This window comes from Hermetia illucens, chromosome 2, assembly GCF_905115235.1.
Source record: "Hermetia illucens chromosome 2, iHerIll2.2.curated.20191125, whole genome shotgun sequence".
In the NCBI taxonomy this organism is placed as follows: Eukaryota; Metazoa; Arthropoda; class Insecta; order Diptera; family Stratiomyidae; genus Hermetia; species Hermetia illucens.
In genome coordinates, this window is record NC_051850.1 from 127,835,616 (window position 1) to 127,861,330 (window position 25,715).

General features: G+C 43.0%; 1 protein-coding gene across 1 annotated transcript; it reads left to right on the forward strand.

Moving 5' to 3' along the window:
• Positions 1 to 1,518: 1,518 nt before the first annotated feature.
• Positions 1,519 to 3,330, forward strand: LOC119648325 (trypsin Blo t 3-like). Its single transcript, XM_038050018.1, has 3 exons — positions 1,519 to 1,683; positions 2,054 to 2,416; positions 2,689 to 3,330. Exons 1-3 carry the CDS (start codon positions 1,552 to 1,554, stop codon positions 2,998 to 3,000), a joined length of 807 nt encoding a protein of 268 aa, XP_037905946.1. The 5' UTR covers positions 1,519 to 1,551; the 3' UTR covers positions 3,001 to 3,330.
• Positions 3,331 to 25,715: the final 22,385 nt, after the last annotated feature.

Genomic DNA, 25,715 nt, shown 5'->3' on the forward strand with positions numbered 1-25,715 from the left:
CTGCAACCCTCGGGTTCACCAAGCCAAGTAAGGTGTACCTCAACCGTAATGCTTGGCTTTGGAATGAAGATGTTGAAATGAAGGTCCTTGAAAAGAAACGCCTCTACCACAAGTTTCTCGACTATCGCTGTCACCGGGGCGTCCTATTACAAAAATCTTTACAATAAACTGGACACTCAGGATGGTGAGAGAGATTACGGCGGAGATCGGAGCACCATGTCAACGAGATAGTGATCTGAGTCCACCCCGCCCCTCCCTCTATATTCTGACATTTAGCAAGGCTAAGGGCTGACGACGTTCAATTTGCACGTGGTCAATTTGGTTGGAAGTGCTCCTGTCTTTAGAGGTCCACGTATGTTTGTGGACCGCTTGCCACCCAAATCAGGTACATCCAACAACCATTTCGTGCGATACTCCTAGCTGAATAATCCGTTCAGGCTTATATTTCTAAATTTGCCTCGCAAACGCAGAGTGCATAGCCTTTCGCTTATACTTTTAAAGCCGATTACAGCGAATTTCATTTTTTGGCTGACCAAAAAACCTACATCGAGCTCTTGCTTTACTGGATGGCCGCTACAATATATGGTGTAGTGGCTCTTCTCCAGGAAACCGGTCCAACTCATCTCCTGCAACGATGTTACATCAGCCTTATATTGGGACAGAGTTACGGCTAGTTGCTCACCAGCACTCGGTCTGTACAGGGAGCGCTCGTTCCATGAGAAAATATGCAAATCATTATTCCGTTGTTGTTGCCGGATTCGTTGTTTTAAAGTCCATCCTGTCCGAGGCTCCTTCTGTGGCTTCGTAACATCGGTTTTCCGTGTAGGGTTGTCTGCCAACCCGAACCTGGAGGTTGGTGCAATTTTTCCCCTTTTTAGGCGTGGGAGACTCGCCTTTATCCTTCTCCATCTCCATCATTAAGGAAGAACTCCCAGCGATCATCACGTCGAGATGGAGATAGGGTTTACCTGTTGGTGTTGGTTCAGCAGGCATTTCCCTGATTTTATGCTCCATCGTCGGTACCATTCTAGTTTCACCCTGGGAGCTATGCTACCTCTTGACTGCCGGAAAGTTGATATACTGTCAAAAGCTTTGCCACTAAGCGATGGGTTTCAAATTGTTGGCTCGTGTGTCGTACCTGTTTTCCATGACTTTTAGATGCTTTTATATGCTTACTAATATCCGCTAAACGATTCATGTAGTATGCTTACTGTGATATCGTAGAGTCTCCCTTCGCTATATGCTTTACACCTCCCAAGGCCATGTTTTAGAAAGCTACCTTGACCTGCCATTAGTTAATTAATTGTTCTAAAACAAAGAATGCAAAGTAAGCGGCTTTATCGTATTAACTACGAAGTGGCACTTCCGCCCCTACTGCGTTATCAACATTTTATCCATTTATTTTCACCGATTTACAAGCATTTTGAATTATTGTGTCAAGTAGCAAAACTTAACTTGCAGTTCTTATCTGAAGTGTCGTTTTTCCAACAGAACGCAATGCTTCTTATAAAAGCGAATGAAAATAAACAATAGTTTCCAGTGGTGACAGACATGTGGAGATTCATAGTAGTTGCATTTATACTAATTAATTATAAGTTAGTTCGAGCAAATAGTTCAGAAGCGGATGTGGGGACTCGCGTAGTAAATGGAACCGATGCTGAAGATGGGGAATTCCCTTTTATCGTAAGACACAATTCAACTTTATTCAGATATTTTTTAGCTAATTTTAACGCTTTCAGCTGATTTTGTGATTAATGAAACTGGCAAAACCTTTTCCTGCAAAAATTTATTTGACTACGTACCTAAAATTGGACACATTCAATAAACAAACTAAAAGTAGATAAACCGCTACTGCTACTCTTACTCTTATCTATATCTAATCAGTAACTTCTGTCAGAATTCCCCATTTTAAGTTGAAATAACAACATACGTATACGTAACTTATGTACGGGCATATATGTAGATCAATATGTATTTATGAGCTTAAGACGGCCTATGTTCGATAAGTATACCACTCTCACGTATAAACTTGTTAAACAACTGTTAATTGCAGGCTTCCCTTCGCAAGGTTGTAAATGTCACAGGAGGATCGCATTCTTGCGGAAGTTCGATAATTAGCAAGCGATGGCTTCTTACGGCAGCCCATTGTGTAGCAGGAAGGGAATCGTCCTCAATTAACATTCAATATGGTGTGACGGAAATAACATCTACTGGACCGAATGTCGCGTCTGTGGAAGAGATTATTGTTCATGAAGGATATAATCCCTCAGATAACTATATAAACGATATTGCACTACTCCATCTTTCTGCTCCTTTGAGATTGAATGACTTCATAAACACGATCAAATTGCCTAAGCAAGGACAGGTTACCCGAGCTGGAAGCGATGCTGTATTGGTTGGATGGGGCCTTAATGCGGTACGTTGAGTAATATGTTTTCCTTAGAAACTAGAGGAGTCGTTGATTGGAAAATAATTAGTGATTTGTGTGGTAATCGATGAGTTTGCTACTGTTTGTATATGCCTAGCATTAAACAACGAAACTGTTTGAGGCAATAGGCCCAACATGTCTCTGATGTTTCTAGGGAGGAGGAAAGCTTTCAGTCTATCCAACTATTTTGAATCGCAAGTACTCATTACGATCTACAAACTAAAATATATAATATAGCATGATTTCTGTTTCACCAACAGTCAAGTGGCATTGTTCAAACTCATCTTCAAAAAGTCGATATCAAAATATTTTCGGATGATGATTGCCAAGAACTTCACAACAATGGAACACACTTCACAAATATTTGCGCCGGTGTACCTGGAGGAGGGAAAGGTCAATGTAATGGTGATTCTGGAGGTCCCCTTTTAGTTAATGGAGAACAAGTGGGAATTGTATCTTGGAGTGTTAAACCTTGCACAATAGCTCCATATCCAGGAGTGTTTACGAAAGTGGCGGAGTATGTTAATTGGATTAAGAGCAAAGCTGAATTATCTGATGATTATGGAGAGTGAAATGATATTTCAAAAAAATGCTAAGGGCTATAATATAGATTTCGTACTTACCCTCTGAAAAGCGACAAGTTCAACATACATCCTTACATTTATCTATTATATCCCATAACTTTTTAATTATGATAAGACATAAAATACTGATTCCCTAAACCGCACTCTAAACGATAAAGGCAAATGATTGTTCCATTGTTGCTACGAACAATAAATTCTATCTGAGTGAAATTACGCGGTGTTTCTAGCGATTAAATTATTTAAAATAATAAAAACTTTTCTATTCGCCAGTGATATTTCGGAACCACTTGTTCCCTGGTTGTCAAACTTGTTAGCACTGATGAAGAAAAGGTTCCCAAAATATCGGTATTTGCAAGACCAATAAATTAACACTAGCGAATAGGAAAAACAAGTTTTTATTATTTCAAAAAAATTCTAGTTTTATTGAACGACAAATATGATCTAATAACATACATTGGGGGTATCTCTCACATATTGTACAAAAACAAATGTGCGAATTCCTTTTATGAAGTAATTACTAAAATTAACAAGAATAAGCACACACTCTGTGGTTCAGGAAACCTAACTCCTCTACGTTCCTGTGTTGCCAAATCTCCCATCAGAAGTGTGCCTTCGTGCTGATAAGGGGGTACGTTATGGGCATACACATACACGCATCAGGAGATGTGCGTGGATGGGCATGCTTGTGCATAGACCGGGTAGATAGGAAGCAAACGCCCATCCGTGGATAAAACTTAGCTATGGGAAGGAGAAAAAGAAAGCGAGGTAGACCCTGCCTGTGATGGAACGATGGCGTAGGCCAGGACGCCAGGTAGCTTTCAGGGATATCGAATTGGTGGGCCTCGCGCAAAACCGGGATGTATGGAGTTCCTTATTATGGCAGACCTAGACCGGATACCGGTTGTTGCGCCGTTGATGATGATAATGGGAAGGGCACCCAAAAATTAAACCAAATATGGAGGACGAGAAAGCAAGTTTTTTTACCCCGCAAGGCTTTGAAGATCCAGTACCGGGCTATCGGTATCCAGCGACCGCAGTGCATCAGTTGTGGGGAACTTGGCTATTTTGGCATCTAATGCTACTAAAGACCTTAGTGGAGTGGAAATCGGATCTACACCGGATCTTTTTCGTAAAAGCTCAAAACTTGGGAATTCACCGCACCGGCGGAATATCCACCAAAATATCAGCGCTCTGATACGGCATTAGGTTGTCCTATATTAAAGCGGTGGAGGAGAAAAATTCCCAAGCGTCATGTAGCAAACTCACGCGAGAGGCGCAGGTGACGCTTCCTCAGCATAAGGTAGCTTATAACGTTGGCAAACGGAGTAGGGACGAAATTAATAAACCCCTTGGTGCCTAGCAAGCGCCCAAGAAAAATAAACGCCTCTTCACAGAAGAAACCTGCACCGAAGAAAGTTCCGGGTAGTTCTTCGACTACGACTAACTTTCAAAATATTCGCAATGTTTTTTCCCCAACAGGAAGAGAGCCAACCTCAACCAACGGTGCAAAAGAACGTCTTAAAAATCCCCGGGATGACCAAAGGGGAATTACCAGGGATTTGTGGACGAACTGGGGATACCATGGACACTATGGAAAAGATGTTGGAGCGGGTGATATACAACAGGCTGCTTTCCTTCGTCGAACTATACGGTGGCCTATCGGAGCGGAGTTTGGTAGAGCATGGTCCACTGTCGATGCAATAGCAATAGTAGTAGACCTGCCTCAGGAGGCATTGGCCGCCGATGGGTGCTGCGTGGTGGTGACGGAATGCGTCTAACTTAGCAAACAAGGGTTGGATTAAGGCACCCTGGCTAAACTGGGTGTCCCTGGTTACTAAGCTCGGAAAATCGGGATTTACCCCTCGGAGAAATTTCTTTGGTACGAGACGGACGAAAGGCCGAAGGAATATGCTGTGACAGCAAGTGTTCCCCAAAGCTTCGTACTGGAGCCCCTGCTGTGGGGCATAATGTATGACGGAGTGCTCAGCCTTTGCGTGCGGCAATATTGATTGATTCTGTCAGTGTTAGTAGTTGCGAAACACCTCGAAGACGTGGAACTCTATAAAATTGAAACCATTCATGCCATCAAATGGTGAAACTGGACCTGGCGGAAGATAAGGGGGCGGTCCTTATTACAATGGCAGGAAAAACAATACTGTCAAAATCCGGATAGGTAATCATGGGGTCGTTTCAAAATCGATCATTAGATACCGGAGCGTAATGATCGATGCCAAGTTGAGCTTCAAAAGGCACCTAGATTATACGCGTGAAAAGGCAGCAAAGGCCAGCTCATCTCTAGCAAGGATGATACCTAATATTGGAGGGCCAAAATCTAGTCGCGGCTGCTTATCGCGCGGGTGTTGAAATCAATCCTGCTATATGCGGCTCCTGTCTGGGCGTGCGCACTGGATAACACCGTAAACCAGGGAAAGGTAAGTTGGGCATACTGGCCAATCACGCTGATGGTGTGCAGTGCATTTAGGACAGTATCCGATGAGGCAGTGTGCGTCATCGCGGGAATGATTCCCTTGGATGTTTTTTATGAATGAGGCACACTGTATTTACCGGAGTGACTGCGAGCTTCCCGAAAGCCACTAGGAAGAAGCTGTACAGGAGATGGCAGCAATGGTGGTATAATTCCGCGAAAGGTCGTTCGACCCATACGCTGATTCCGTTTATTGAGAGATGGGTCGAGTGGAAGCATGGACGGTTAAATTACCACCTAACGCTGTTCCTTACAGGACACGGTGGATACAAGAAGTACTTATATCGTTTCCTGTCCTGATACTGTCCCGAATGCGGCGGTACACCCGAAGCATGTTATGTTCCATTATCCGAGATTCACGAGTGAAGGAGGAAGGTTAAATGAAGCCCTCAACGTGGTTATTGGACTTCACAATTTCGTGAAACAGTAACCGCGATACAAGAAAAGCTGCGGACACTGGATCGAGCCCAGATTTAGTTGTGCTAGTGGAAACCACAGCCCTCCTCACAAAGTAATATTTCACGATGGTCCCGCGGAGATATAGGCGGAGAAGTGGGGGTGGTTAGCGTCTTTTTGTGATCTCCACCCACAAAACTTTCCCTACATTTCTTCTACCCATCTCCATCGCTCTGCAGCATGGGCCCAATTGTAGTGTCCGCAGGGACGCCGATGATAGGGATGACGCGTCGATAGGTGATGGGGATGGCGCTTCCACCTTCTTTAGAAGAAACAGGTGTGACGGCCATCATCCACCTCATCGTTACAGTAAAAGTAGTCGAACGACCGTTATTTCCCGATTATGTGCAGACTGAGGACGATGGTATGAATTTTATAGCCTGACCGCATTTCCGTGTTAGAAATTGGTACTTGCCTTCTAATATATTTCCTGGTTGTGCTTCCAATTATAAATATTAAATCACTAAAACATGTTACCGTTTCAACCCCAATAGATTTGCCGCATGTTCCGTGTTAAAACAATTCTATGAGCCCTGATTTAGAAGTGTCATATGAAGTCGTTGTTGGGATTACATAGTTCAGTCATTGTCATTGCCAAAAATATAACCCACATATGTTTCCGATTAACCAATATGGATTGTTGCGATTCAACACACTTCTGTATTTGTTTCAGACATTTGTCGCTACCTAGGTGGTCAACGGGTAGTATAGGTCCCAGGGCGAAACGAAGATTGGTACCCACGATGGAGCATAAAACCTTGGAAATTCCTGCTGCACCAACACCAACAGCTCTACTACCAAACCCTATCTCCACCTCCACGTGGTGACCGCTGGGAGCTCTTTCGTAACGAAAAGCTGCAGACGGAGAAGGATGAAGGCGAGTCTCCCGCGCCTAAATACGGGACAAACTGTACCCACTGGTCCTCCAAGTTGGGAGTTGGGTAGGGCTGACAACCCTACACGGAAAACCGACGTTCCGGAACCACGAAAGGAGCCTCGTACAGTGTGGACTTTACAACGACGAACCCGGCAACGACAACGGATTAACGATTTGCGCATTTTCTCATGGAACGTGCGCTCCCTGTACAGAGATGAAGCTGATGGGCAGCTAGCCGATACCCTGTCCCAATATTGGGCTGATATAACAGCGTTACAAAAGATGCGATGGACAGGGACCGGTTTCCTGGAGAAGAGCCGCTACACCATATATTATAGCGGTCATCCAGTAAACCATGTGCTCGGAGTAGGTTTCTTAGTCAGCCAAAAAATGAAACTAATGATATTAAAATCATACTTGGGGATTTTAACAGCCAAGTAGGGAAGGAGCCCGTATTCAGGCGATACGCTGGCTCCCATAGCTTACACGAAAAAACAAATGATAACGGACTGCGGATTATTCAATTAGCAGGGTCACACGAAATGGTTGTTGGAAGTACCTGGTTTGCGCGGAAAGCGGTCCACAAACATACGTGGGCCTCTCCAGACGGGACCACTTTCAACCATATTGACCACGTGTTGATCGAACGCCGCCACTTCTCAACCTTGATGAATGTCAGAACATATAGCGGGGCCAATATAGACTCGGATCACTATCTCATTGGCATGGTGCTTCGAGCACGAATAACAATCATCATCATCATCATCAACGGCGCAACAACCGGTATCCGGTCTAGGCCTGCCTTAATAAGGAACTCCAGACATCCCGGTTTTGCGCCCAGGTCCACCAATTCGATATCCCTAAAAGCTGTCTGGCGTCCTGGCCCACGCCATCGCTCCATCTTAGGCAGGGTCTGCCTCGTCTTCTTTTCCTATCATAGATATTGCCCTTATAGACTTTCCGGGTGGGATCATCTTCATCCATACGGATTAAGTGACCCGCCCACCGTAACCTATTGAGCCGGATTTTATCCACAACCGGACGGTCATGGTATCGCTCATAGATTTCGTCATTGTGTAGGCTACGGAATCGTCCATCCTCATGTAGGGGGCCAAAAATTCTTCGGAGGATTCTTCTCTCGAACGCGGCCAAGAGTTCGCAATTTTTCTTGCTAAGAACCCAAGTTTCCGAGGAATACATGAGGACTGGCAAGATCATAGTCTTGTACAGTAAGAGCTTTGACCCTATGGTGAGACGTTTCGAGCGGAAGAGTCTTTGTAAGCTGAAGTAGGCTCGGTTGGCTGACAACAACCGTGCGCGGATTTCATCATCGTAGTTGTTATCGGTTGTGATTTTCGACCCTAGATAGGAGAAATTGTCAACGGTCTCAAAGTTGTATTCCCCTATCCTTATTCTTGTTCGTGTTTGTGTTTGACCAGTGCGGTTTGATGTTGTTGGTTAATTCGTCTTCGGTGCTGACGTTGCCACCATGTATTTTGTCTTGCCTTCATTGATGTGCAGCCCAAGATCTCGCGCCGCCTGCTCGATCTGGATGAAGACAGTTTGAACGTCTCGGGTGGTTCTTCCCATGATGTCGATATCGTCAGCATAGGCCAGTAGTTGGGTGAACTTGAAGAGGATCGTACCTCTTGCATTCACCTCAGCATCACGGATCACTTTCTCGAGGGCCAGGTTAAAGAGGACGCATGATAGCGCATCCCCTTGTCGTAGACCGTTGTTGATGTCGAATGGTCTTGAGAGTGATCCTGCTGCTTTTATCTGGCCTCGCACATTGGTCAGGGTCAGCCTAGTTAGTCTTATTAATTTCGTCGGGATACCGAATTCTCTCATGGCCGTGTACAGTTTTACCCTGGTTATGCTATCATAGGCGGCTTTAAAGTCGATGAACAGATGGTGCAACTGTTGTCCATATTCCAACAGTTTTTCCATCGCCTGCCGCAGAGAGAAAATCTGATCTGTTGTTGATTTGCCTGGAGTGAAGCCTCTTTGGTATGGGCCAATGATGTTCTGGGCGTATGGAGCTATCCGGCCTAGCAAGATAGTGGAGAATATCTTATAGATGGTACTCAGGAACGTGATACCTCTATAATTGCTGCACTGTGTGATATCTCCCTTTTTATGTATGAGACAGATTATGCCTCGCTGCCAATCGTCAGGCATTGATTCGCTATCCCATACCTTGAGCACAAGTTGATGAACCACTTGGTGTAACTGGTCGCCTCCATATTTAACCAATTTGGCTGTAATTCCATCGGCTCCTGGCGACTTATGATTTTTTAACCAATGAATTGCACGGACTGTTTCTCCTAAACTTGGTGGTGGCAGTATTTGTCCGTCGTCTTCAGTTGGCGGAACCTCCAACTCGCCGATGTTCTGGTTGTTCAGTAGCTCATCAAAGTACTCAACCCATCGCTCTAATATGCCCATTCTGTCGGAAATCAGATTTCCCTCTTTGTCTCGGCAGGATGAGCATCGAGGTGTATAAGGCTTCATCCTGCTTACTTGTTGGTAAAACTTCCGCGCCTGGTGCGGTTGCTCCCTGTACTTTTCTAGTTCACAGACTTGTTGGTTCTCCCAGGCTTCCTTTTTCCGTCTGTGAAGTCGCTTCTCCGCTCGACGGAGTTCGTGATAAGTCTCTGCGCGTGCCCGCGTTCTTTAAGAATGCAACATTACTCGGTATGCGGCATTCTTCCGTTCCGTTGCTAGCTTACATTCATCGTCAAACCAGCCGTTCCGACTCCTTTTGCGGCTGGGGCCAAGTATATTTGTGGCCGTATCCATGATAACGTTCTTCAGGTGGTTGTGAAGATCATTAGTTGATGCTTCATCTCCAGGTCCTCTATTGACTGCGGTGATTGCGGCATCCATTTCCCTCTTATAGGTGTCGCGGAGGGTTGTGTTGTGGATGGCTTCAGTGTTCACTCTCACCTGATTGTCAGAGGGGATTCTAGGTGGTATTGTTATTCGAGCTCGGAGCACCATGCCAACGAGATAGTGATCCGAGTCTATATTGGCCCCCCTATATGTTCTGACATTCATCAAGGCTGAGAGGTGGCGGCGTTCGATCAACACGTGGTCAATTTCGTTGAAAGTGGTCCCGTCTGGAGAGGCCCACGTATGTTTGTGGACCGCTTTCCGCGCAAACCAGGTACTTCCAACAACCATTTCGTGTGACCCTGCTAATTGAATAGTCCGCAGTCCGTTATCATTTGTTTTTTCGTGTAAGCTATGGGAGCCAACGTATCGCCTGAATACGGGCTCCTTCCCTACTTGGCTGTTAAAATCCCCAAGTATGATTTTGATATCATATCTGGGACAGGCTTCGAGGGCTCTTTCTACTGCCTCGTAGAAGGTATCCTTCTCCGACTCTGCAGTCTCCTCTGTAGGGGCGTGAATGTTTATGAGGCTTATATTTCTAAACTTGCCTCGCAAGCGCAGAGTGCATAGCCGTTCGCTTATACTTTCAAAGCCGATAACAGCAGGTTTCATTTTTTGGCTGACTAAGAAACCTACTCCGAGCACATGGTTTACTGGATGGCCGCTATAATATATGGTGTAGTGGCTCTTCTCCAGGAAACCGGACATTGGTCAGGGTCAGCCTAGTTAGTCTTATTAATTTCGTCGGGATACCGAATTCTCTCATGGCCGTGTACAGTTTTACCCTGGTTATGCTATCATAGGCGGCTTTAAAGTCGATGAACAGATGGTGCAACTGTTGTCCATATTCCAACAGTTTTTCCATCGCCTGCCGCAGAGAGAAAATCTGATCTGTTGTTGATTTGCCTGGAGTGAAGCCTCTTTGGTATGGGCCAATGATGTTCTGGGCGTATGGAGCTATCCGGCCTAGCAAGATAGTGGAGAATATCTTATAGATGGTACTCAGGAACGTGATACCTCTATAATTGCTGCACTGTGTGATATCTCCCTTTTTATGTATGAGACAGATTATGCCTCGCTGCCAATCGTCAGGCATTGATTCGCTATCCCATACCTTGAGCACAAGTTGATGAACCACTTGGTGTAACTGGTCGCCTCCATATTTAACCAATTTGGCTGTAATTCCATCGGCTCCTGGCGACTTATGATTTTTTAACCAATGAATTGCACGGACTGTTTCTCCTAAACTTGGTGGTGGCAGTATTTGTCCGTCGTCTTCAGTTGGCGGAACCTCCAACTCGCCGATGTTCTGGTTGTTCAGTAGCTCATCAAAGTACTCAACCCATCGCTCTAATATGCCCATTCTGTCGGAAATCAGATTTCCCTCTTTGTCTCGGCAGGATGAGCATCGAGGTGTATAAGGCTTCATCCTGCTTACTTGTTGGTAAAACTTCCGCGCCTGGTGCGGTTGCTCCCTGTACTTTTCTAGTTCACAGACTTGTTGGTTCTCCCAGGCTTCCTTTTTCCGTCTGTGAAGTCGCTTCTCCGCTCGACGGAGTTCGTGATAAGTCTCTGCGCGTGCCCGCGTTCTTTGAGAATGCAACATTACTCGGTATGCGGCATTCTTCCGTTCCGTTGCTAGCTTACATTCATCGTCAAACCAGCCGTTCCGACTCCTTTTGCGGCTGGGGCCAAGTATATTTGTGGCCGTATCCATGATAACGTTCTTCAGGTGGTTGTGAAGATCATTAGTTGATGCTTCATCTCCAGGTCCTCTATTGACTGCGGTGATTGCGGCATCCATTTCCCTCTTATAGGTGTCGCGGAGGGTTGTGTTGTGGATGGCTTCAGTGTTCACTCTCACCTGATTGTCAGAGGGGATTCTAGGTGGTATTGTTATTCGAGCTCGGAGCACCATGCCAACGAGATAGTGATCCGAGTCTATATTGGCCCCCCTATATGTTCTGACATTCATCAAGGCTGAGAGGTGGCGGCGTTCGATCAACACGTGGTCAATTTCGTTGAAAGTGGTCCCGTCTGGAGAGGCCCACGTATGTTTGTGGACCGCTTTCCGCGCAAACCAGGTACTTCCAACAACCATTTCGTGTGACCCTGCTAATTGAATAGTCCGCAGTCCGTTATCATTTGTTTTTTCGTGTAAGCTATGGGAGCCAACGTATCGCCTGAATACGGGCTCCTTCCCTACTTGGCTGTTAAAATCCCCAAGTATGATTTTGATATCATATCTGGGACAGGCTTCGAGGGCTCTTTCTACTGCCTCGTAGAAGGTATCCTTCTCCGACTCTGCAGTCTCCTCTGTAGGGGCGTGAATGTTTATGAGGCTTATATTTCTAAACTTGCCTCGCAAGCGCAGAGTGCATAGCCGTTCGCTTATACTTTCAAAGCCGATAACAGCAGGTTTCATTTTTTGGCTGACTAAGAAACCTACTCCGAGCACATGGTTTACTGGATGGCCGCTATAATATATGGTGTAGTGGCTCTTCTCCAGGAAACCGGTCCCTGTCCATCGCATCTCTTGCAACGCTGTTACATCAGCCCTATATTGGGACAGGGTATCGGCTAGCTGCTTATCAGCTTCATCTCTGTACAGTGAGCGCACGTTCCATGAGAAAATGCGAAAATCGTTGTTCCTTTGTCGTTGCCGGGTCCGTCGTTTTAACATCCGTCCTATCCGAGGCTCCTGTTGTGGCTTCGTAACAGGTTGTTTTCCGTGTAGGGTTGTCAGCCCTACCCAACCCCCAACCTGGAGGACCAGTTGGTACAATTTGTCCCGTTTTTAGGCGCGGGAGACTCGCCTTCATCCTTCTCCGTCTGCAGCTTTTCGTCAAGAAAGAGCTCCCAGCGGTCACCACGTGGAGGTGGAGATAGGGTTTGGTAGTAGAGCTGTTGGTGTTGGTTCAGCAGGCATTTCCCAGGTTCTATGCCCCATCGTGGGTACCAATCCACGTTTCGCCCCGGGACCTATACTACCGAATAACAATACCACCTAGAATCCCCTCTAAAAATCAGGTGAGAGTGCACACTGAAGCCACCCACAGCACAGCCCTCCGCGACACCTATAAGAGGGAAATGTATGCCACAATAACTGCAGTCAACAGAAGACCTGGAGATGAAGCATCAACAAATGATCTTCACAATCCCCTGAAGAACGTTATCATGGATACGGCCACAAACATACTGGCCCCAGCCGCAAAACGAGTCGGAACGGCTGGTTCAGATCAGATTTTCTTTCTGCGGCAAGCGATAGAAAAACTGTTGGAATATGGACAACAGTTGCACCATCTGTATAGCATAGCCAGGGTAAAACTGTACACGGCCATGAGAGAATTCGGTATCCCGACGAAAGGCCAGATAAAAGCAGCAGGATCACTCTCAAGACCATTCGACATCAACAACGGTCTACGATAAGAGGATACCCTATCATGCGTCCTCTTTAACCTGGCCCTCGAGAAAATGATCCGTAATGCTGAGGTAAATGCAAGAGGTACGATCCTCTTCAAGTCCACTACTGGCCTATGCTGACGATATCGACATCATGGCAAGAACCAACCGAGACGTACAAACTGCCTTCATCCAGATCGAGCAGGCGGCACTCGGCGCGAGATCTTGGGCTGCACATCAATGAAGGCAAGACAAAATATATGGTGGCAACGTCAGCACCGAAGACGAATCAACCAACAACAGCAAACCGCACTGGTCAAACACGAAGAAGAATAAGGATAGGAGAATTCTACTTTGAGACCGTTGATAATTTCTCCTATCTAGGGTCGAAAATCACAACCGATAACAGCTACGATGATGAAATCCGCGCAGAGTTGTTGTCAGCCAACAGAGCTTATTTCAGCTTACAAAGAATATTCCGCTCGAAACGTCTCACCATAGGGTCAAAGCTCTTACTGTACAAGACTATGATCTTGCCAGTCCTCATGTATTCCTCGGAAACTTGGGTTCTTAGCAAGAAAAATTGCGAACTCTTGGCCGCGTTCGAGAGAAGAATTCTCCGAAGAATTTTTGGCCCCCTACATGAGGATGGACCATTCCGTAACCGAATGGTGAAATCTATGAGCGATACCATGACCGTCCGGTTGTGGATAAAATCCAGCTCAATAGGTTACGGTGGGCGGGTCACTTAATCCGTATGGATGAGGATGATCCCACCCGGAAAGTCTATAAGGGCAATATCTATGATAGGGAAAGAAGACGAGTCAGACCCTGCCTAAGATGGAGCGATGGCGTAGGGCAGGACGCCAGACAGCTTTTAGGAATATCGAATTGGTGGACCTCGGCGCAAAACCGAGATGTCTGGAGTTCCTTATTATGGCAGGCCTGCCTTAATAAGGAACTCCACTTATTAAGGCAAGCCTAGACCGAATACCGGTTTTTGCGCCGTTGATGATGATTTGTCGCTACCTGCGACATGCTAGTCATCCTTTTTCGTATCCTTTGCACAATACGTACCGTTGCTTTACTGCGCAGCCCTGAATGATGTGCATTTCTTCTCATCTTTTACATAAACATATTTTAAGCACTGATTCTGCTTTTAAACTAAAAATAATGATGCTACTAATTCCAGTTGGAACATATCAGTACCAAAAATATAATGTCTGATGCATCCATAGGCGGAGCATTCACATAGAAAATGTTCCATGGATCCCTCTTCTTCATTACAGTATGGACCAATATGATATTGAATAATTCCTATTCTGAACATATGCCCAGCTAGTGAATTATGATCGGAAATGCCCACAATACTTCTGCAAGTAAAGCAAGAAAGACGGCTAACGCTTTCGTCCAAGCAGCATGACCGAAAGTGGCAACAAATGAAAATCGCTCCTTTTTGAACCATTGCAAACACAACATGAATTATAGCCAACTTTAAACCCAAGTCAGGTTAAAGCTAAATTTGTTGTTTACAGTATGATGCTCTGGATGAAATCGTTAGTTGTTTTCATTGCTGAATCGGTTTCTGCATTCCTGAACAACTCAATTTAGTTGGACTATCGCACAGTTGCCCAGATGCGCCAGACCTTAAATCACTCATGAATCACCTAGGTTACCTAAATCTTTAAAAGCACACACACTTCAGCCTAAAAGACCGCTGCATATTGTGCCAAGGAAAAAACTCACTTCTCGTTTTTATTTGAGAGGTAGAGCCCTACTCCAGAACCCTGTTCTGTTTTTGAACCATCCGTGTTGAAGACGCCAGCATATCCTTCCCCTCATCTCCGGAAGGCAAGGACCATTTAGTTTTTTTCCGTTTTGTAAATAATACCATTATGGTTTTATTTAGATTTACAGAAAGTCCATGTATGAGGTACCAACCGAAAATGATATCAACGGCGCGTCGTGTGTTTCTACACACCATTGCGAGATCTCGACCAAAAACTAGTACATCCACGTCATCCGCAGAGGGTTGAGCGTATATTGACAAACTTTGCAGTTCCCATAATAGTGAGTTTGTCAATATACTCCACATTAACCGTGATAGCATGCTTCCTTGGGGCTGCCTTCAGTCGCTTCCATTATTAGGTCACGATCAATACTTACTTCAAAACACAGCAGTCTCTGCGTTACAGAAGAACAGACTCACAGGTAGGCGCGTAGCCCAGAGCAAGATTTCTTCGAAAAATGTTTCCTTGATGTGGCTCTTACTGCTCCATACCCACTTTCACCATCCCTGGATAGATGCCATCTACGCCAGGTGCTTTGAAGTGCTCAAAGGATAGTAGAGCAGCTCTCGCCTTTTCATTGGCAACAACCGCTCTCGCAGTGTCCCAACTCCCTTGCAACACTTTTGTGTTAAAATGTTTGCAGAAGCCGTTACTCATGCCCTTGGTGATACCGCAATACATACTAAAACTGTACTATTCTTCGAATCTAATAAAATTATAATTGCACAAGGTGAACCCCTCGAGACCCTTATATTCTTTAATTATTTCTAACTTTAACTTGCTCACCCTATCCCCTGACTAATTTATGGTAAAGGCCTGCGCATTGCCCTTTCGCCGAACTTAGCTACTTCGAGCACCCGTCTTTTGCGATTAATATTCTCAATGTAGAATATATCCCTTCTTTTTGCAAGTAATTTTCGGACAGTTTTTACTTTTGGACCTTTTCTTTTTATGCTCACCATGATCCAAGGTTGACCGCTTGACTGAATTATTTATCCACTGTACAAAATAAAATATAGTATGGGCTTTCACAGGTAGTCTCCCTTTACATTGGCGAAGAGACTCCTTTTCCCTTGATAGTTTGTAAGCACACCAAGAATTCCTCTGCACCGTTCCAACTTCTTTAGCATCCTTCTACCCTTTCCTGCCTTGAAGAGAGCATCAAGGTAAGTGCATCTGTAATAGCCTACTCAAAAAGGCCATTTTAAAAAACTAATAAACTATTGCTTAGACGACATATGGCAAGGTAAAATTCATTATTTATTTAATTATTTAAAATTATTCTGTAATCGATACTATTTGGCAGGGTGGGAAGGGGGAGGTATATCTGAGATGCTCTACGCAGGAAGGGCATTCCGCTGTCTTGTCCAGAGACCATAGAGGAGTTTAATTGACCATGACATCTTTCCACAAACACCACGACTACCCTGATAGCAGGTGCTTACTCTCTCACCGGGTCATGGAACTGGCCAAGTGGCTATGGATTCGAAAAAAGAGGCAGGTAGAGTCGGACTGAAAAGCATCAACAAAACCATGCATCTACTGATAGATAGCACATCGAAGGCGTTCATCAGTTTATATATCTAGGAAGTCACGTTTCTGCCGAACTTGATGTCACTCAACCCGTTAACAACGCTAGATCTACTTTCGCTACCTTGTCTAAAATTTGAAAGATAATTATTCCAGCACCAAGATCACGTTGAATCTGTTCTCCTTTAATGTTCTTTCTGTGTTGCTATACGAGAGTAGCACATAGAAAGTGACCATCAATGTTGCTTAGAAACTGCACACCTTCATGAACCGACGTTGTTTAACGTTGTTTTAATCTTGAATGTTTTCACCTTTTTCATGGTCACCAAATATGAAACGGAATCTGTACGCTTCAAGTATGAAAAGTTTCATGTTTTCCTTAAGAGAAGTTTCCAGTAGGCAGCTGTCCATTTGTATATGGCTAAAAATTTCACTGTGCATTGTTTTTCAAGACCCACTTATAATAGAGTGACATTCTGTACTGTGTTACTGCACCGAAATTCAAAAATTGGAATGATATAAATAGGCAATTAATTTTTAATTCTAATATGCACCTTTATCTATTTTCTAGTAACTTAAACTGGCTTACGAATAACTAGAAAAGCTAAATAAATTTAAAGCTAAACAAGTCGGGAAACCAGAAGCTGGGCGCTTCAGGTGTGAACGGTTTTGTGTATTTCCTTTGCGAAGACATTTGTCCTGTTAATACGTAGTGCATAATAGATGCATATATTATATGAGAATATTTACTTTCAGGTGATATTGACATTCAAAGTCTCAAATTTGCACAGAAGCGACAACTTTGACCTACCATAACTTTGTTAGTAATAGTGGGATTTCCAGGATTATGCTCTATGTTACAGCCTACATCTTTGCAAAATGTCGTGGTACTAAAATGAACTTAAGGGGTTTTTGCCGCCAGTCAAAATTATAGTCTTTTTCTTTTTCTTCAGCCTTTGCCCCGTTCACAAGTGGGGTCGGCTCGTCGTGATCGTTTTCGCCATTTGGCTCTATCAAATGCCTGATTTGAATGCAATCGCGAGGCTTTTAAATCCCCATCCATCGTATCAAGCCACCGTTGTTTCGGCCGGCCCTTTGGTCGTTTACCATCGGCTTCGATGTTCAGACCAATCCTAGCAAGTGAATTCTCATTAGCGCGATTTCCCACGATCGGTGCAGCCCCATAACGATCGCGGGTATCCTCATTTCGGATGTGATCAAAACATGTCACGCCACTAGTCCAACGCAACATCTTCGTCTCCATTCTCGCAAGACGCTGTTCATTGACTTTTATAATCGGCCAAGACTCAAAACCATAGAGAGCGACAGGACGGACGACATTGCGGTAAATTTTAGATTTGAGACGTTCGTTGATACGTCGCACACTAGGGCCTTTACATGGCGCTGGTGCTCAAAAATTCAAAACCATTTTTTTCGTGTTAGAATCTTATTGTAAATAATAAATAATGGGAAAAAAGCATGGATAAACTATAAAAGGACGTAATTTCGCATAATATATTTGTATTTAATATAAAACGCAACATTTAACATATTTTCAAAACTTGGTTCAGTTGTTAAGTACAGTAAGTGAAGTAAAATATTAGGATGAGGATTATTTAAATAAAAAATGATTAGAATAAAAGCAAAAATTGAAACGTATATGCACTGATTCATTTTAGAGCCAGTAATAAATTTTGACATGAGAATCCGTGATTGTCTTGTAATGACGTTCTAGCTGAATTATCCAAGTCCACCGTTAACACATCACAAACCTCTCTATTGAATGATTTTCTCTTTAGAGTTGGTAGTCTTCCCAGGTTAGTAATGAAGGGATCAGAAGAAATGAAGAGTCTTTTGAAAGTGTCTGTAATGTTGTGAAGCATTGAAGTCTTTCGGCAAAATTGTTCCCTGCAGGCCTTAAAATCTTTGCTTCTTGCTTAGCTGTCCGATTGGGAACAATGCGTCCGAAATAATTTCTGGCCGTGAATTAAAATGTTATGCCCAGTCCGGCTCATGTAGTTGCATGGATATAATTGTATGTCTTATTTGGCCGTCTCTAAACAATAAATTTTTAATTTTTCTTTATTTATATCGAAGCCACTCGAAATTTTTGTAGAATCGTCTAATATGTTCTTTATCAACTCCAGAAATAGTTGTGGACTCTTAAAAATTTTGAAAAATTTCCTGGCTACATTCCCATCGTATCCAGGTTTTGGTTGATCCAGGTTTTCGTTGATCGATTATTAGCGCCCTTTTTTTCCTAAATTTTTCTTGAAGAATCTTTTTGTTGTCAATAATAGCTTTGGTTTCTTTTATGATTCGTCAAGATTTTATTGGTAATCTATATGCTAGTTGTAGTAAAAATTCAAATGATTTTATCCATGAGCATAACACTCATCATCGACACATCTGGATAACATTTCGTCAATAACGAAAAGACGATGGCCGAGGAGTATTCCAGACTACAATATTTTTGTTAATTGCCGATTCTAGTCGCAATGGGACAAGAGATGTTATGAACACGAACTCATCATCGTCAAGTTCTAATACGAATTTTTGTTTGAACTGCATGTGACTGGAACTACCATCGAAACCCCATCTGTATAGAATCGGATGGATCTAAACTTCTAATGACATTTTTTTGAGCTGAGAGGCAGTATAGTCCAAAATTGTTTATAATGGAAAATATTTTAATTTTTCTTTTTGGGCCAGTCTGTAAAACGGAAATATTTGCTTCGCATAACTTCTGATTACGTTATATTATTTGTTGGATAATTCAGCTTCAATTACCATAGACAGGACATCACAAATCTGTTGACTTTTGGACATATTTAGCTTCTACATATTTTTTTAGGAAATCCTGGTATTTCGGTTACTTTCTTCACCACATCTGCTTCAAATTTTCTACAACTCGCGCTCAATTGCATTTGCGTAGCATAAGCTAAAACATCCGGGTGATTTCCGCCACGCAAAACTGGTGTTTTCTAACGTTTCGTCTGCTCGCGACTTGCTTGGAAATCTAATAGCGGCCGACTGCAACCACCTCTTAAATGTCGGTTGGTTTGAAATGCGCAGAACCCTTCTAGCTATCTCTTTTTGTTAGAAAAAATCTGTCTTTATGTCTATTACAACTTATCCACTTTTAAAATTTTTTAAAGTTATGTTGCACGGATTAAGGCAATCAACTTTTGACGGTATTTTTTGACGAATGAACTTCATCTTCAAACTTTCTATCAAATGATGTTCGTTTAGTTTGGAAAAATATTTCGCACATTTTTTTCCTTCTGATGGAAATTTGAGTTCAAGAATCTTCTAATATAGAGCGAAAACGCTGCTCACACTTTCCACACTAAATTTATTTTCTTCAATTTTTAAATTTTGTGCAAGGGGATTTCACTTTTTCCTTTACATTTAATTTATTTGGGCCTTCTATTGTATCACTACATTGGCGGATTTGAAATCCCCTTGGGCGAAATTGAAATATTCACATTCAAAATAAAATTGACTGGTCAGATTTGAATGCAAATTTCTCCTTAATTCCGACATTAAAATTTGTTATTTATATTTTAATGTATTACATACCATTGCTAGAACTCGCCATAGTAATTTAAAGCAGAACTTGCGAAAGATAAGAAACTGACAAATATTTGCTTTTGCCACTTCGAATGTACGTAATAATTTAGTATAATACCAACGGGAAATAGCAAGGACTAAAAACGGTGAAAGTAAACAATTGGGACTAAACCTGTTTATTTAATGATGTGCCCGAATGTTTACATTTTTTCAGTCATATAATAAATTCAAAATAACATGAAATTAAAATTAAGGTTTTGAGCGCTTTATCCGAAGAACAGGCCTCAGTGTGCGTCGATCTAAAAGAACACCATGAAGATAGAACGCCACTTCATCCAGGTTGCGTTAATCATCATCATCAACAGCACAACAACCGGTATCCGGTTTAGGGCTGCCTTAATAAGGAACTCCAAGCATCCCGGTTTTGGGCCGAGGTCCAAAAATTCGATATCACTAAAAGCAGTTTGGCGTCCTGACCTATAATACATCATCGCTCCATCTCAGGCAGGGTCTGCCCCGTCTTCTCTTTCTACCATACATATTGCCCTGATAGACTTTCCATGCTAGATCATCCTCATCTATACGGATTAAGTGACCCACCGCAACCTGTTGGGCCGGATTTTATCCACAACCAGATGGTCGTGGTATCGCTCATAGATTTCGTCGTTATATAGGCTGCGGAATCGCCATCCTCATGTAGGGGGCCAAAAATTCTTCGGAGGATTCTTCTTTCAAACGCGGCTAAGAGTTCGTAGTTTTTTTTCTAAAAACCCAAGTCTCCGAGGAATACATAAGTACCGAGAAGATCATAGAGAGAGCTTTGATCTTATGGTGAGACGTTTCGAGCGAAACAGTTTTTGTAAGCTGAAATTAGCTTGGTTACTTGGTTGCGTTAATGCCTGAAGCAATTTCATAACATAGTTCTCCATTGGCTGATAGCGTTGACCCGAGGTATTTAAATCGCTCAGTTCTGTGCAGATCACTGCCGCTGACAGTGAGTGTGCCTGTTTAATTGAGAAGAAAGTTTTTCAACCTGGAAAGTACTAATTAAGTCCCTTGATTCAATATCCTATATGACCATATTCTGCAAAACATAAAACCAAAGTGGAATTGAAAAGCCTCCTTGAGATTGATTCTTCGCAATAGGTTTGGCTGTTTTCGGATAAACTGTGAGAGACAAACAGATAGGAGACAGATATGTATCCATTCTACTAATTTTAATAAGGCTTTGTTTTACACTAAACCCTAACAATCCGGCTTTACATGAAAAACTGAAACCTGTTCTTAATTTGCCTCACTCTTTGCAATTTACCCTAAACAATCTGAAATCCATTGCATACAATATGGACTGGAAATAAGAAAACCATAAAATCTTCAGGCAATTACCGAAATCCTTTCCTTCATCAATTTGTTGTCTTAGCTGAGATGGTACCATTTAAATTACTTCGTTTGCATTCCGGTCAAGGCGCTATTTCCATTGATGCTTTTGGAATGTTCTGCCATTCATTCGCATCCTTATAATGCTATACACGTTCGAAAGCGAAAATCAAAAATTCGAAAACATTAATCACAAAGCGAGCACAACTTTTCGCACGCCAAAGTGTCTTAGGATCATGGAATATTCATGTGCAATTGGTCCTGACTTGAGAAGCCTTCAATCTTAAAGTGGGAGCTTTAATCCTTGTATTTATGATCCCATAAAATCTTAGCTGTTAGAATGGTCTAAGCAGATATAGTACCCAATGTACTCTATAATAGTGCCATTGAAATTTACTTTGAGGACTGTGTACGTGGCAATGGAATGAATTTACCCCCGAAGGAAGTACGCATGAGTAATGAGAGTTTACCAATTTCTCTGAAAAATCTCCATACAATTCGCACTGACATCTTTTAGCGCAGTTCATAGTCCGGAAATATTTCACAACCGAAAACCAAATAAGATTTCAGATATTCCTAAGTATAAAAGCTCTTGTGAAAGCATGTGTCTCTTGATGGTTGAAATATTGAATTAAGCTCAAACGATTATAGAAATCTACCTAACTGTGAAAGTTTAACGAAGTTTACCCAACAAAGTAACATTTTTCAGGGAAAAAGGATAATAGTGTGAAATCTTTAATAAAGCCGTAATCAATACGAGTTACCAAAAATTTGAAACTAAACAAGGTAATGCTCGTATTACTACTTCCTAATGACAAGAATTATTATTAGCATGGCCATGAAGAGAAAATCCGGGGTCAGGGTGAAAATTATGCGGGCCCCTCTATGATCTCTTTTGCGTTAGTTACTTCGTTATGTGTCTCTATTTCGAATCTGAGATTAATGACCTTCTTTCCTCCCTCTTTCATTAGACCTGGGAAATCTACTTGAAAGCATACTGCACACTGTTGGTGGATATTTGGTAGTCCGTATGCTGCTAGAGGTGTTAGGATAAAGTCCGTCAACCACATCTACGCGCCATCGCTTGCGGTTACCCAAAATGCCCTTCAGCTCCATCCACGAATTCCTGCGACGTCTACATTACTCCCTATTGTTTCTCGGACCTAAGGACAACTCTCCTGTCGACCATCTTGGGAGAGTTTATGCCACCGCATGGCGTAGCCAGCAATGCGACTATATCCTCTCCTTAATATGTGACCTATCCACTGCCACTCCCGCCTTCTAATTACAGTGCATACAAGTGCAAGGCCTGTGGTACGCCAACTTCTTCTGATGATACGATGCAGACAGATGTTGACGAAGGTTTGGAGCTTTTGAGTAACAGTAAGATTTACTTCGCATGTGCAATACCAACACAGAAAACACCAGAACATAATAGTCTCAACTTGATCTTGGTGTTGAAATAACTGCATTTCCAGATTTGAGATAAAGCGGCGAAAGCGGATCTAGCGCAGTTAATATATCGGGCAGCATCCGATTTGGTGCTGCCGATGGCAGAAACCACTCTTCCTAGATGTGCAAATTGATTGACGCGTTCGATTCTGTACCAATTAATGCAGATATGGAGACTGCATGGCGCGTCAGACTCAGAACCTTGGTTTTGTTGGTGTTTATCTGCAGACCAACTCTGTGTGTGTGCCTGTGTGCGTTAGAGGTGGGGGAGAGGCAAAACACTCAGACTCGAATGGTCCATTCCACTCGATTCCCCCGTCTAATGGAATATACCGGATTCATTTATGCATCCTAGCATTTCCATTAGTGGATGTGATGCTTCGTAGCTCATCAACAAATCTGATATCTGATGCGTCAATAGGCAGGGCACTCACATAGAAAATATTCCGTGGATTCCGCTGTCTCATTACAGGAAGGGCGCATATCATCTTAGAGAATTACTATTCTGAACATATGTCTATCTAGTGAATTATGGCCTATCAGAATACCTGCAATGCTTCTGAAAGGACAGGATAAACTTTATCATATGTTGGTTTGAATCAGACAGGAAAAGTACGGCGTGTTTAGCAGCATTAAGGCAGATTATGGGGAGCTTGTTCCCAGTTTTTGATAGCAGCATTAGCCAATGCTACAGTCAGCCCAATTGCTGATTCAGGTCCTTCCCTTGAACCCTCTTTTGCTAAAGCATCCGAGATTTCATTTTCCGCTACAACACAAAGACCGGGTAGTTAAAGTGATTCCGTATTGAATCTAGAAACAGAGTTCAATCAATTTCTATATTCTTGAACGATTTTTAAAGTAATCAAAGGGCTGCTCAATGCAGTTTGACTATCGCTGCAGATTGCGATGCACCTGCCCTTCAACCGCTCATCAATCATCCAGTTTACCGCCCTCAGGATCGCATATACATGAACCTGAAAGACTATTGTACATTGTCCCAAGGGACAATGAACCCACTTCTTCTTCCGAGCCATCGGCGTAGAAAGCGTCAGTATATCTTGACACGTATTCTTCTGGTTCGTCTTAGTTTTCTCTTCGTTTCAAGATAACTTCATATCTTCTACCTAACAGATTTATGGGGACCCGAGAATCATTGCAAAAATTGGATTCAGTTCTCCCAATAACTCTTCCAATGCTCTGTGCCCAACACGCCCATTGTTTCCCCATTGATCTCATTGAATTAGTCTATGAACTGTTCTCATTGCAGTTCTCTGAGTAAAGAAGTCCATCCAAGAAATCAAATCATGGCACCGGTAGTACCCAGTCACACAGTCCTTTGCAGTGTGGCCAGTTTGCAGCGAAAACTCTTTTGTTTCACCTTAGCCAACCACACTGCGGATGCATAAACGAACATCGGCCTAATGATGGCGACATATGTATATCCACATTACTACGTGTGGCCTAAATCCCCATGTTGAAGCAAAGGCCCGCTTACACAGCCCATAAGCTGTGAGAGCTCGTTTCATCTTGTTTGTTCCAAAGAAACTTCTTGCTAGAATAACTCCCAGATATTTACTTCTTCGGAGAGTTGAAGGGTTGTATCTTTCACTTCTGGAAAGGAAAGACCATTCAGCTTCCTCCTTTTTATAAATAATACTATTGTGGTTTTATTTGGATTTACTGAAAGTCCATGTCTGAAAGTCCAACTGTCAATCAAATTAACGACGCGTTGTGTATATCTACACACCGTTCCGAGATCTCGACCAACGACAAGCATTGGTTTTCATTTAGTGAATGTGACGCTCAACTTATCTCTCCAGATATTTCAGCGAAAATGATATTAAGCCGATTTGTCTGAAATTCTTTGGAGGTGAATAGTCATCTTTCCCAGGATTAGGTATGAAGACTATCTTCACCTTCTGCCAAGAGGAAGGCACGTAGCCTAAAGCAAGACTTCCTCGAAAAATATTTGTTAGAAGTTGCTCTGAGTGCTTGATACCCTCCTTTAGTATAGCTTGGTCGAAGGAATCCATGCTTGAAGTGTTCAAATGAATGTATAGCAACTCTCGCCTTATCATTAGTAACAACCGCTCTCGCAGTGTTCCAATTCCCCTGGCCATATCTTCGTGTTGGAAGGTTTACAGAAACCGCCAATTCTCTTCTTCCCGCCAAGTATTTCCAAGAGAGTCTATGTAGACTTAACTCTGGAGTCCGTGAGAGAACCATCCGATTTTCTAAGAGAGTCCAAATTGACCGACTCATCCTTATTAGGGACTTTGACCAGCTTGAAAGTCTCCCTTTCACCTTCCAGTTCCTCATGGTATGTTCTAAAGGAGTTCTAAAGGAAGAGATTTCACGAACTTATTATATTCACGCTGCAAGTTCCGGAAGTTTAACGAGTCTTACCGCTTTTGTAAAGCCAATTTAAAAGTCGTCTGGTTGATTTGCTGAGTCTTTGCAGTTCTCGGTTCCACCATGGAACTGTTTTACCGCGTTAGCCTCGGGGAATAGGACTTCTTCTTCAAAGCATGTGCGATTCAGAGTTCCCCATTCATCTTCTATCGCCAAAGGAGTCCTTAGTCATTGAAGTTTGACCAATCCATTTTCCTGGGATTCCATCTTTGTATTACAGATTCCCCTTTAGCATTGCATTTTCTACTGCCCCAACGAATATGTTGATCACTCGCATCACAACCTATTACGAGAGTTTAAGGCCACGTAGTTCTTGCGTCGGCGGAGAACACAAAGAGTCATAGGGTAAGTAAGCAGAAACAACTATAGGGCATCTTCTTTTACCATTAATTTGGAATTGTAAATTGACCGCAACCAAGTCCTTGGAGCAGCATTGTCTGAGCATGGTTGC